The 12,062-nt window shown below is 39.7% G+C and overlaps 1 protein-coding gene across 3 annotated transcripts in view; it reads right to left on the reverse strand.

The window, feature by feature from the left end:
- The window catches only part of hip1rb (huntingtin interacting protein 1 related b), a 171,045-nt gene that overhangs the window by 149,041 nt on the left and 9,942 nt on the right, over window positions 1-12,062 (reverse strand). For all 3 annotated transcript variants that reach the window (XM_073065535.1, XM_073065536.1, XM_073065537.1), the window contains exons 9-13: window positions 11,887-11,988; window positions 8,537-8,625; window positions 3,950-4,050; window positions 1,717-2,670; window positions 568-745 (exon numbers count right to left, since the gene is read on the reverse strand). In XM_073065535.1, the coding sequence (XP_072921636.1) occupies window positions 568-745; window positions 1,717-2,670; window positions 3,950-4,050; window positions 8,537-8,625; window positions 11,887-11,988 (1,424 nt within the window). The remainder of the gene's footprint in view (window positions 1-567; window positions 746-1,716; window positions 2,671-3,949; window positions 4,051-8,536; window positions 8,626-11,886; window positions 11,989-12,062) is intronic.

Here is a 12,062-nt window from a genome sequence, read left to right on the forward strand (position 1 = left end):
GCTTACACTGACCTATCGAAATGTTCCTATAACCAAGGAACTCACTTCTAAGTACTCTTTATCTTGTTATTTCATGTTCTCGTTATTTATTGGTATTTACTTATATTAGCATCAGCACAGTTTGTACACTCTACTTGATCTTTCATTGATCCTGTTATAGCTGTTATGGATTTGCTGAGTATGGCCACAGAAAAAGGAATCTCAGGGTTGTATATGGTGACATGTTGTATGTACTGTTAATAAATTTTACCTGGACTTTGATAAGAAGGTAGAAATTAATTGCTAATATATTCTGGCTGCTAGTTTACACATAACATGTTTACTACAAAATGGAAATGGACCTGATTTGCCAAACATTTCAGATCAGTAACAAACGGAATTTTACTTTATTGCTGTTCAAACATTCTCCACATTGTATTTGAAGATTGCCATGTTCATTGCACTTGGAAATTCCCTCTTGGTTGATCTTCGTAAACATGAATATCAGAGTCAGTGAAAGTTCCTACTGACCAGAGTGGTTTCCTTCTCCAGTCATAAACCTTCATTCAATGGACTTTAGCAACTTACATTGTTAGAAGACATCATTGTATTGTCCTCAGTGGAGGTCAGTCTTGCTGGTGAGTCATTTACACAAAGCTCATCATGGAGGCTGCTCCTTCTCCTGGGCATTTCCCTCACTGGTGTAGAATTCTTGAAATGTAGTGGCGACTCCAAACCATATGCACTCACTTCCAGACTTTCATCACTGTTATTGGCACAGCAAGAAATAAATGAAAAGGAAAGGACTGTAGTGATTTTGAAACACAGATTTCACTCAGTTCTAACATTTGCGGAGTGAAATTTAACCCATTAACAGTCCAAACAAAATTAACAGCAGCTGTAAATATCCCTGCAACATTCACATGAAGAGAAAAAAAATCAACATTATTATCTAATTGATCATTAGTCAATGATTCTCTCCATAGATGCTGCCTGACTTGCTGTATATTTCCAACATGGGGAGAGGTTGGTGGTAGAGCGGACAGCAAGGAAAATTAGTAAAGCTTGCAGAGGGATCTCAACCAGCTGGGCTGAAAATTAACAGGTTGGAATATAATGCACAGAAGTTGTACTTTGGAAAGGCAAACCAGGGTATTACTTATACAGTGAATGTGATGGCTCTGAGGTGCCCAAACTGACCTATCAATAAAGAAACATTGTTTCTTGAAAGATGCATGACAGGGAGATGGGGTTAGAAAGAGAGTCTTTGGCACAATGGCCTACATAAATCAGGGTACTGAGTCCAGGAGTTGGAACATTATGCTGAAATTGTCATGGTCCAGGTGCAGGTAAATGTGTCAGTACACTGTAGTACTCTGAATCTAATTTTACATTTCCAATATTTGTGCTTTTTTTAGTCAAGTAACAATTTTTTGAGCTTTATATTCTTTCAATGTTCTTGTTGATTGTTAAAGTGACAAACCATAGAACAGAATTTCAGATTCTCAGCAATGTAGAAATGCCCAAGTATTCTTTTCTAATATGCAAGACAACAGGATACAAACAAGGTTTAGTAAATATAATTCTACTTGCCAAAAGTTTCTAATTACTGAGCTAGCAAAAGTTTCCAGAGAATAACTAGCCAGCCGAATCAGGCACCTAAGACAAAAGTCAGTCAAAACAATTCAACAATTCCTTTTCTAATGAATGTAGAGAAAAATAAATTAAGTGCCACACCTCTTTTTTTCCACACCAATAGGAGTACCTAACCCATGCGAGGATCCTGAGCCATCGTTGAGATACAGCCACCACATATCTTTTACATCAACAGCTCGCTCACAGAGCTTCATCCAATTTTGTTCTGACGTTGAAGCCTCCCGGTCAGTTTCATTCTCTGCAGGCAATGGAGGCATTTCTTCATTTATTCCACATTCAATCATTTCATTACTGTATTTGTCTTCCAGGTTATGATTCTCAGAAGCCTTTCCCAATTCTTTTGTTGATGCAACAGAGGTTGCACTTAGCTTTGAACAAAGGGAGTGATGAGTGTCCGTTGATGTGCTGACTGCGCCGGCTTTGCAATGGGAAGAGGTGCCGCAGCTGGGACTGCAGTGATCGGTATTCATGTATGCTACATTCTCATGTTCCATCATGCTGCCATCCACAGATCCTTCAACTCTCCACTTTTGCTTCCTTGACACTTGCTGCACGTCGTTTTCTCTTCCCTGAGGTGAGCCACAATCATTTGCTCTTGTATATCTGCAGTCTTGCTTTGGCTCAACATATTTTGTAGGATGCTTATTCGGCTCATTGGTATTACAGTGAAGACTCCTGGTCTTCCCTTTCAGATTTGCATTAGTATACTGATCAAACTCAAGAGGAAAGGCAACTTGACCATTAGCACAATCACCATTTGCAAAATCTGATGAGCTATAATTTCTACAGTTGAGAGTATTGCGATCTTCGGTGACCGATAAATGGCCTTGTTCTTTAGTACCAATTGGAATAAATTCAGCATCAAGGTTCTGAGTTGATTTGGCTGCTGCTTCTATGTGTCTATTGGTTATGGATTCTGTTTTAAAATCTTTGGTCGACTCTTTTGTCCATTTTTTTAAAACCATGTTATTCTGATGTTCTTGTCCCGTTCCCTTATTCTGTCCATTGTTGTTCTGTGAGAAAAATCTACCAGAACTAAAAGAAAAAAAAGTATAACAGTTATAATGGATAGGTTAACTTCTGGTGTTCCCCTCACTTTTGCAAGTGTTGATACCATTAAAATCTTAAAAGGAAAGTCAGACATATTTCACCAAAAGGTCACCGAATCTTGGGACTTCCATTAACATTATAGCGCCACAATATGTAATTACAACAGTAGGTCATTAAGTACATTCCTACAGCTAAACTCCATTCACTCCCTCCCCCCAAAAATCTTTTATATCTTTGGTGAAGTGAGCTTAAAAATTTTAATTGTCTTAGTATCAACTAAGTTTTGAGGAGTCTTCATGATTTCCACTGTACTTGTGGGGAAAATGGCTCCTGATTTTTACTCAAAATTGAGACAGCTTTTATCAAGATCACATTCCCTATTCTGAACTTTACATCACATGAAATAGCCTCTCTGCACATCTCCAGCCTGTACATTTTTAAGCAGCTTCGTTGGATCACAAACTTAGTAAAAATGGAAGCAATCAGACAGTAATATATAATAAACCACCCTACTTTCCTGACAACTGTTGGTCATGTAATCCAATCAATGACTAAGATCAGATGTAAAGACTACTTCAAAATAAATATTTCATATTCTTTTGCCCTCTAACATATGAAGATGCTCAAAATCAAACACCCCCCCGCCATTAAATGAATGAAACTTCTGTTCTAATGTGGCTGAAGAAACCAGTCGTTATTAAAACATGAAAAACATCACATGAAAGGACATAGCAATGCCACTTTTTAAATGTATTACGAAGTATCTGACTGAAACCAAAGAGTAGAATGCCAGTGAGGAAGATGGAGAAGCACCAAATACACTGCACCAAGCATTAACAAAAATTCAGTATTATGAGCTTTCACATTGCAGAGTACATGCTTGCCCCCAAAAAATAAATCAAATAAATATTACAGTCACATTAGACCTGACATACAAATCTCCAAATAGCTTACCCCAGAATACTTTCAGACCACGCTTCCTGACACTTTCTTCATCCAAAATGCAAATCTCAATGAGATTATTTAATTATCTTCTAATAAACAATCCCACTATAAATCTGCCACTTAAACTTTATAGCTTACATTTAACAAGGGGTAACACACTGATGCATATTAAGTAGCTTATGCCGGTTTCAACAAAGACACATTTATGATGAGTCCTTTCAACGTATTAAGCAGAAAGATATTGGGTTGATGACAGAAGGGGTGGCACTGGTATATGAAAGTGATATTTAAAATGACAAAATCAATTGTTTCTGCCTACCTAATTTCAAGAATTTTCTCTTCCTGCCTTTGAATCAATTCCTGAGAACTTTCGAGATTCAAATGAAGGAGCTGCAAGTCATGTTGTTGCTTTTCATTTACCTGATCATAAGATATGGAATGGCTACATATTAAGATGATATACATGCATGTAACTTTTAAAAAACATCTGGTAAGGGTACACTACATACTAGAAAAATATTGTTTATTAATTTCATCATAATTTTGATTTGTGAACAAGGCATCAGTTTCTGCACACAGTCAAACAATGTAAGCTTGTTTCAATGCAATGCAACCATGAACAATTGTAATATTTGTTTTTTTATCAGTTTAGCTAAGTAATTTAGAAATTGAGAAATCATTAACTACTGAATCCTATGTACTCTACACAGAGTGGATGTGCAGAATGCTCAAAAGATACCTGTAGAGCAAAGGGAATGTTAGATAAAGGTAGCAAAAGCCCAGATTTCAGAAACTAATTAAGCTATATGGATATAGCAAGCCATTCAATAGCTGAAACTGCACAATAAAGATTCAATGGTTATTGACTTCTCAGAATAAGACCATAAAGCTGGCAACTGAAATATCACCATTCTTCTGATACCAAAGGAGCCACCTTGATTTGAGTAACAACTTGATTCTGTTATCACAACAAGTCTTAGTAGCCCTACTTAACATAAAAGGAATCTTTCAATTTTAGAGGAAGACTGAGACAAGGATCCTAGTTCAGTGGTGGATATGTAGCTCGGGTGGTTAATGGCTGGGTTGAGTTGTTCTCTGATCTTGGCAATTTACTTGCAAGCGTTTTGTCACTGTCTATGTCTCCTCGCATGGTGACAAAATGTTTGCAAGTACGTTGCCAAGATCGGAGAACAACTCGACCCAACCAGTTTGAGGACTGTAACTGGTTGGACAGCACAGCAGCAGGCCCCACACATAAGCCTAAGGAACAGAGTTCACCATGTTTTTGGACACATCTCAGGGACCACAAGTTTAATCCACTTTGTGCTCACTAACCAAACCACATGCTCTCATCGTTCAAGGAAAAGGGCATAGTAATTTTAAAATACTCATTCTATTTTTTGTGCTCTGGAATACTTGGTTTAAATACTAATTGGGCTTTTATGCCCAGCATCTTAAATGTTAAATCTGTATCATAAATTGATAAAACATCAACCAACAGTGAATGATTTACCTTCCTAAGTATAAACGAAAGAAGAAAGAAAATGAAACATTTAAGAAATACGGAATAAAGACCAAAGAATAAGAGTCAAGAGAAAAAGAACAGCAATGAAGAAACTGAAAACATTAGTAAAAGTGAGCAAAAGGTAAGATAGTTGTAAGCAAACCTATTCATCCTTGTGAAGTTAGCTCGATGGGTAGATATGGGAAATACATACATAATTCCAATTTATAAACTGTAAAACCAGTAGCCCTGTCATGATCAGAAACGTGGAAAAGGTCAAAGTGAAGCTTTTCACATCCACAACTCAAAATGACACAGATGTAAAGAGTGAGGAAATAATGGGGAAGCTAAAGTACTATCATTTAGGTAAATTCAGACTATACCAGGGATTAAAGGGTTAAATTACAGCCCACAGTATAAACTTGGATAGTTTTCAAAGAATATAGCTAACAATTATGGTCCTGCAGATAATTAAGCATGTGCAATACAATCTGTTTGTCAATAATACCTCCTTGCAAAAATGATCAAAAGAAAAATTACGAGAAACAAGTTAAAAGTTCATCCAGACACAAGAGATTGCCAATGCTGGAACTTGCAGCAACATACAGTCGGCTGGAAGAGCTCAAGCAGCATCTGCTCATCCAGAGTAACACACACAAAATGCTGGAGGAACTCAGCAGGCCAGGCAGCATCTGTGGAAACCAACAAGCAGTTGACGTTTCAGGCTGAGACCCTTCATCATGACAGGGATGGAAGGGGGAAGACACAAGATAAAAAGGTGAGGGGGGGATGAAGGAAGACAAGCTAGAAGGTGATAGGTGGGTGGGAAAGGTAAAGGGCTGGAGAAGGAGAGGAAAGGGAAGAATGTGCACCAGGGGGAGGTAAGAGGAAGAGGTAAGAGGCCAGAGTGGGAATTAGAACAAGAAGGAAGGGGAAGGGGAATTTCTACCAGAGGGAGAAATCAATGTTCATGCCATTAGGCTGGGGGCTACCAGGACGGAATATGAGGTATTGTTGCTGCTCCCTGAGAGTGGTCTCATCGTGGCCGTAGAGAGGCAACAGACCGATGTGTCAGAACAGAAAAGGGGATGGTAATTAAATGGTTGGCCACCGGGAAATTTCACTTTTGGCGAATGGAGTGAAGGTACTCGACAAAGCGGTTCCCGAATTCATGTCAGGCCCATTAATGTAGAGGACATCGCATCCGGAGCACCAGATACAGTAGATGATCTGTCCATCCAGTCCATTTTTTTTTTTACCAATTAAGCATTCATCTCTATCAATTATACAACTGACTCAAAAGTATCATGATGACATCAATGGGAAATAATTTTATAGAAACAGTCACTTTTTTCCACATTTGCCACTTAGTGGCTGGCTACACTTACTCTACATTGTAAAGAAAAAATTACAGTGTGTAAAAAGTTATTTTCTGAAAGAAGTTTAACTTGCAGGTGAATAAAATGGCCTTGTTTTAAAGTAGCAAAGTAGCTGCGTAACCTGTAACTTGTTTACTTCTTACATTTAAAGCATTGTAACATTTTGGTTAGATCGCAGTGTGCTCAAGTCATAGCAGCCACTCTGGGTCCAAACAAAGGTGTAACTGTTCATCCTTTACATCTTTTTTATCATCACAAGACACTGCTGGATATTAAGAACATCAAGGACTGCAGATCTACCCCACTGGCGAACACCCTGATAGCAGTGGAGCTGGACTTGTTGCATACTGTGTTGCCACCTGCTACGGGGGGCAGTGCACAGTCCAACGAATGGTGCAAATGACTGTCATGGACTTTTTCCTTGTGATTGCAAGACTCTGCTGGACATTGGTAATGTAGAAAACTGCAAATGAGACAAAATCATTGGTGAGACGAATAGCAGGGTAGCTGTATGGCCCCAGTTGTTGTGCAGACTGGGCCCTCGTCCTGCAGGGTTGCCCGCTGCTGCTGCCCAGAGGAGGAGACGCCAGAGGCGGTGTGGCGTGGCAGGCATCCGTACTGCCCTCACCTGCTGGTCCTGCCCTCCGGTGTTCACTCAGTGCAAGACAAATTGGATTGCGTTCTTCTGCTGCTGCACCAGCACGTGATGAACTTGTTCTTGCAAAAAAGTGGCTCCAGGACAACATCCCAAGCACCATCAATCTACAGAACTTGGACTAAATGTTTTGGAGACGGTACGTTTACTGCTTTGTAGTTATACGTGTTATATCTGCCTTGTGCTGTGTGTAACTGTTGGTACTGTGCTGTGCACCTTGGACCTGGAAGAGCGCTGTTCGTTTGGCTGTATCATTTACAGCTGAATGACAATTAAACTTGAACCTGAACTTGATTGTAGGTGACAAGACTGATATAACACGACCCAGTTAGGCACATTTCTCTAGCTCTTAGAGTGAGATTCTAAAGCCATCCAGATTTATTAGTCTTTGAATGGCACACACCAGGTGAGAACCTTTACACTGCAATTCATAGAGTCTTATCATGAACAGCCGTGATAGAAATAGTCTGTAATAATGAATATTGCATGGTAATGATGGGCTTCACAGAACCTCACTGGTTTTGCCCTTAACAAAACGAGGGTGGTGCAAAATGCCTAACAATCTGTGCAAAAATGAACCTTCTTGGGGGGGGGGGGGGCAGGGAGGGAGGGCACACATCTCTCTCCTAGTTCAATTTCAGGCTCATGTTTTACTATTACAGTACTGTATATGCTGTGCTTCAAATTCCTCTTAAACTGGCAGTGATAAATGGCACAAGAAGTGAGCTTTCTTCTGACTTGGGTCTCTACCACATAGCAAGTCACATGATCATGATCAGGAACTTTATTAGCAATGATTCCAGGGAATAAGACTATGTCTAAATAGCAGGGGGTTCCAACCTGACCCCTCGGTTAGTGGTAAGGGTCCATGGCATTAAAAAAGGTTGGGAACCCCTGGTCTATGGCAAAGTCTATGATGTAGAAGCCTAATGAACATTATTTTGCTCATCTATAAAGTCAGGGCTATAATTTTTGAGATCGACCATTACGTTTCAACTACAATGGCATTCCATTTATCAGAAATGAAAAAGGAATCAGGAATCTACAGACCTGTCAGTTTAACATCAGTCAGAAAGATGCCAGGGATTATTTAAATTGTACTTGTTGTTTTCAGAATGTAAAAGGGTAATAGAATGGTCCACTTAAAATAATCAAAAGGTCTGAAACAACCCTATGTGTTCACATTCCTATGACACCCAGTCTCGGTAACTAATCTTGCTGAGAATTCATTATCTACGTATCCATTTCTGTTACATGTTCAATCAAATTACCGCATATTCCATTAAACTTGAAGGTCAACTTTGGTATTCTATTTCATGGCAAACTTGTGTAAATTTGGTGCAATTAACAAGTTTCAGATGACCTTACCTGCCGAAGACCATGCAGTTCAGTATCAGCTCTCTCCTGTTTAGATTTTGCCAGTTCCAGAATCTGATCTTTTCTCTTCTCCCGTTCAACTGAAATAAAATTGCAAAGACACATAATTATACTCTTTAATATAAATGTAGCATGTAAAATTACTAAAAATATTGGAAAATGAAATGCAAATACTGTCAACTAATACTTTGTATTCTACACACACAAACTGGTTCAATATTCACATTAAAATTATTTAATATCTGGTTAGGTGAAAATCAACCTCCGATGGTCACAACCTTGTCGTGGTCTGGAGGCTCGCGTGTCTCAATGACCCGGAGAGCTATGTTGGCTGAAGTCAGACCTTTATCCTTTGGCTCTTGGTAGGGTCACCCATGCCAAAGAGGTCAAAGGGTAGACACCAGACCTCCAGGTTCAAGGGTTCAGCTCAGGGCTAACAACCCCGACTGGTAAAACAAAATTGTTACGGAAACAGCAATGAAGAATCCCCTTACACCTGAGTGTGATGGTATTCCTGAGTCTCCACCTGGAACTTGCATGACTAACAGTAGTGAAAACTGAGAGGAAGCCACTGACACGATGAAGGAAGCCCTGAACATCACCAAAGATGGAGGACCTTCATCACTGCTCTAAACACCAGTGGCTTAACGGGCAGACAGACAGAGAAATGAAAGTCAAGTTTAAGTGTTTGCATACAAACACATATTTGAATATTGGTATGAGGGGGAGGAGTAAGCCCCTTTGCCCCTTTCTGAACCTTCTCCAACTGCTCTGCATTGTGGCTGAGTCCACCTGCAGTTACTGTTCACCTCCTTGCTAATCGAGACACTGCTTCCACCTCCCTTTGAGGAAGTTCCCACAGTTCTAGCTGCAGCCTCAATAAAAAATTCTCCATATCCACCCTATCAAGATCCTTCAAAATCTTAAGCAATCACAACTTCTTCCAAGTTCCTGCGGATAGAAGCCGAACTTGTATAACCTTTCCTCATAAGAAAACCTACCCATTCAAGGTATTAGTCCAATAAACTTATACTGAACTGCTTTCATTGCATTTCAACTGCTGAACTGCGGCCACTCTCCTTGTATGCAGACGAAAAGAGATTTCTGTGATCACTGGACTGTACTTCATATTGGTTTCCTTCTGTTTTGTGGCATTTTCTTTCTTGGGGGGGTGGGGGTTTTCATGCTACTGTCGCTGTTCATTTCTGCAAGTGAGGAGGTTGGGGATTGTTATTTTTGCTGTTTTTTTTCTGTGGGTGAGGGGGTCGGGGAATGTTATTGTCGCTGTTTTTTTTTTGCAGGTGAGGAGGGCAGGGATTGTTATTGTCTGAAATATTGCGGAATATTGGTAGCTCGGGTTGACTATTCGGAAGTTTGGTCGGTCGCCGAGAATGGCAAAATGTTTGCAGACATTTCAGCTCCAATCGAGAAGCCATTGTCAGTGCACAGTTGAGGGTATTGTCTCCTCAGAATGCTGATTTATATACTCCCCTGGGGTCAGAATGGATATTACTTAGAGGTCAGGATCTGGTTGGCTGCTTCAGAACACTGAACAATTTAGCAGTAGGAGATTCTGATTATCTAGCTTCAAGGGAGGTCCACTGGAAGTGTTTGCTTCGCTGTCCAGGTCCCAAGATTACTGGCGATTTTGATTGTTGACATTGCTATTTATCTTTTCTCCGTTAGGGTTCACATACCAGATCTATGTCGATGTGTTTGTTGATGGATCCTTCTGTAGAGAACCACGCTTTGAGAAATTCTTGTTCAAGACTCTGGCTGCCTTCCAGTTGAAATGGTGTCCTTCGCCTTCATGAGCTGACACAAGCGAGAGTGGATCGTGCCTTTGTTCTATCAGTCACATTTTTGTTGCATGTTGAGTTCTGATAGGTTCCTCCACAAAGCTGCAGGCTACACAAAATCAGCCAGCGAGCTGAAGGCACGATCCACTCGCGTTAGTATCAGCCCATGAAGATGAAGATGGGCACCATTGCAACTGGAGAAGACAAATATCAGAGTTGTACTGTACATGTATTTTGACAAGAAAATGAACCTTCGAACCTTTGTATTAACAGTATTTCTTAAACTGTCCACGGTACTGTACTCCAGATGAGGTTTGACCATTTTCCTACATAACTGAAGAATAAACCCCCGGTTAGTACGTAGCTCCTTTAACAACAAAAAACAATAATCCATTAGCTTTAATTACCTGCCATTACTGTATACTCACCTTTTGTGAATCGTGCACTAGGACGTACAGGTTGCTCTGTATTTCAGAACTCTGCAGTCTCTGTTGTATTCTACATACATACATTGATAATAAAATGAACCTTTGGGCATTCTTCATTTGCCTGATCTTCACCCACTCACTTAACCTATCTATCTATTGTCCTGACCTCATGTCCTCTTCACAACTTACCTTCCTACCAATCTTTTTGTTGAAAAGACATTGGTTTTCAGCTGATTTAGCAATACAATTCCATTTATTTTTGAAGCAGTCAGAGTCAAAATAATTGCTCAAAAATTAGGAAGGTATTGTTTTCAGCTTAACCTTTTATCCTGAAACCAAAGACACAGAGCAGAGCACAACTTCATTGGGGCAAAAATAAAAAAACAACCTAATACTTCTTGATTAAGCACGTCCTTCGTTTGTGCTGATGAGAACGTTCAAAGTATAGAAAAATACAGCACATGGTCAGGCTTTTTATCAGATGGTGCCTGTGCCAAGCCTGATGCCAACGTAAGCTAAGCCTCTGCTGCCTGTACATGATGTCTGTGCCAAGCCTGATGGCAAATTAAAGTACGTCTCTGCTACCTGTGCATAATCCACATCCCTCAATTCCTTGCCTATTCATTTTTCTATCTAGCAGTGTCTCAAATGCCACTATTGTACCTGCTTCCACTACAGTACTACCTCTGGTAGACATTCCAGACACCGACCACATTTTGTGTAAAAACAAACACTTCTCTTCTCACCTTTGCTTAATGTTATTGGTCCATGACATAAAAAAAGGTTGAGAACCCCTCAGTTAGATGCATCTCCTTTAGTATTTTGGTATTTCCATCCCAGAAAAAGAGACTCTGGCATGTCTTATGAACTTTTATTAAGGAAAGAGGAGCATCATTCCTTAGCCCTTTGGTCACCAAACAAGAAATTCGGTGCAGAGCACTTCATTTTTCTCTCCCAAATTCCTCGAACACAGGGCTACACCCACTGATTTACTGATATCGTTGGTAGGATCAGCAACAGTACACCAACTTGTAATCCATAATGAGTTACAAAGTAACTTTCAGCAACAAAGACAGGTGGAAGTACTATGTTTACTTTAAGATTATTTGTTTACCAGCTAATGTGAGCTCATTTCCCAGATACTGTCTTTCTTGTTTAAGGCGAATAATTTCTTCCCTTTGTTCATTATTTTCTACCGTTTTTTCATCCAACTCATCTAAATAAAAGAAAAAGGATAAAAAGTGACAGTGGATGGTGAAGAGACAGCAAACAAGATAAAACAAATCATGT

Source organism: Hemitrygon akajei, chromosome 14 (genome assembly GCF_048418815.1).
Source record: "Hemitrygon akajei chromosome 14, sHemAka1.3, whole genome shotgun sequence".
Lineage (NCBI taxonomy): Eukaryota > Metazoa > Chordata > Chondrichthyes > Myliobatiformes > Dasyatidae > Hemitrygon > Hemitrygon akajei.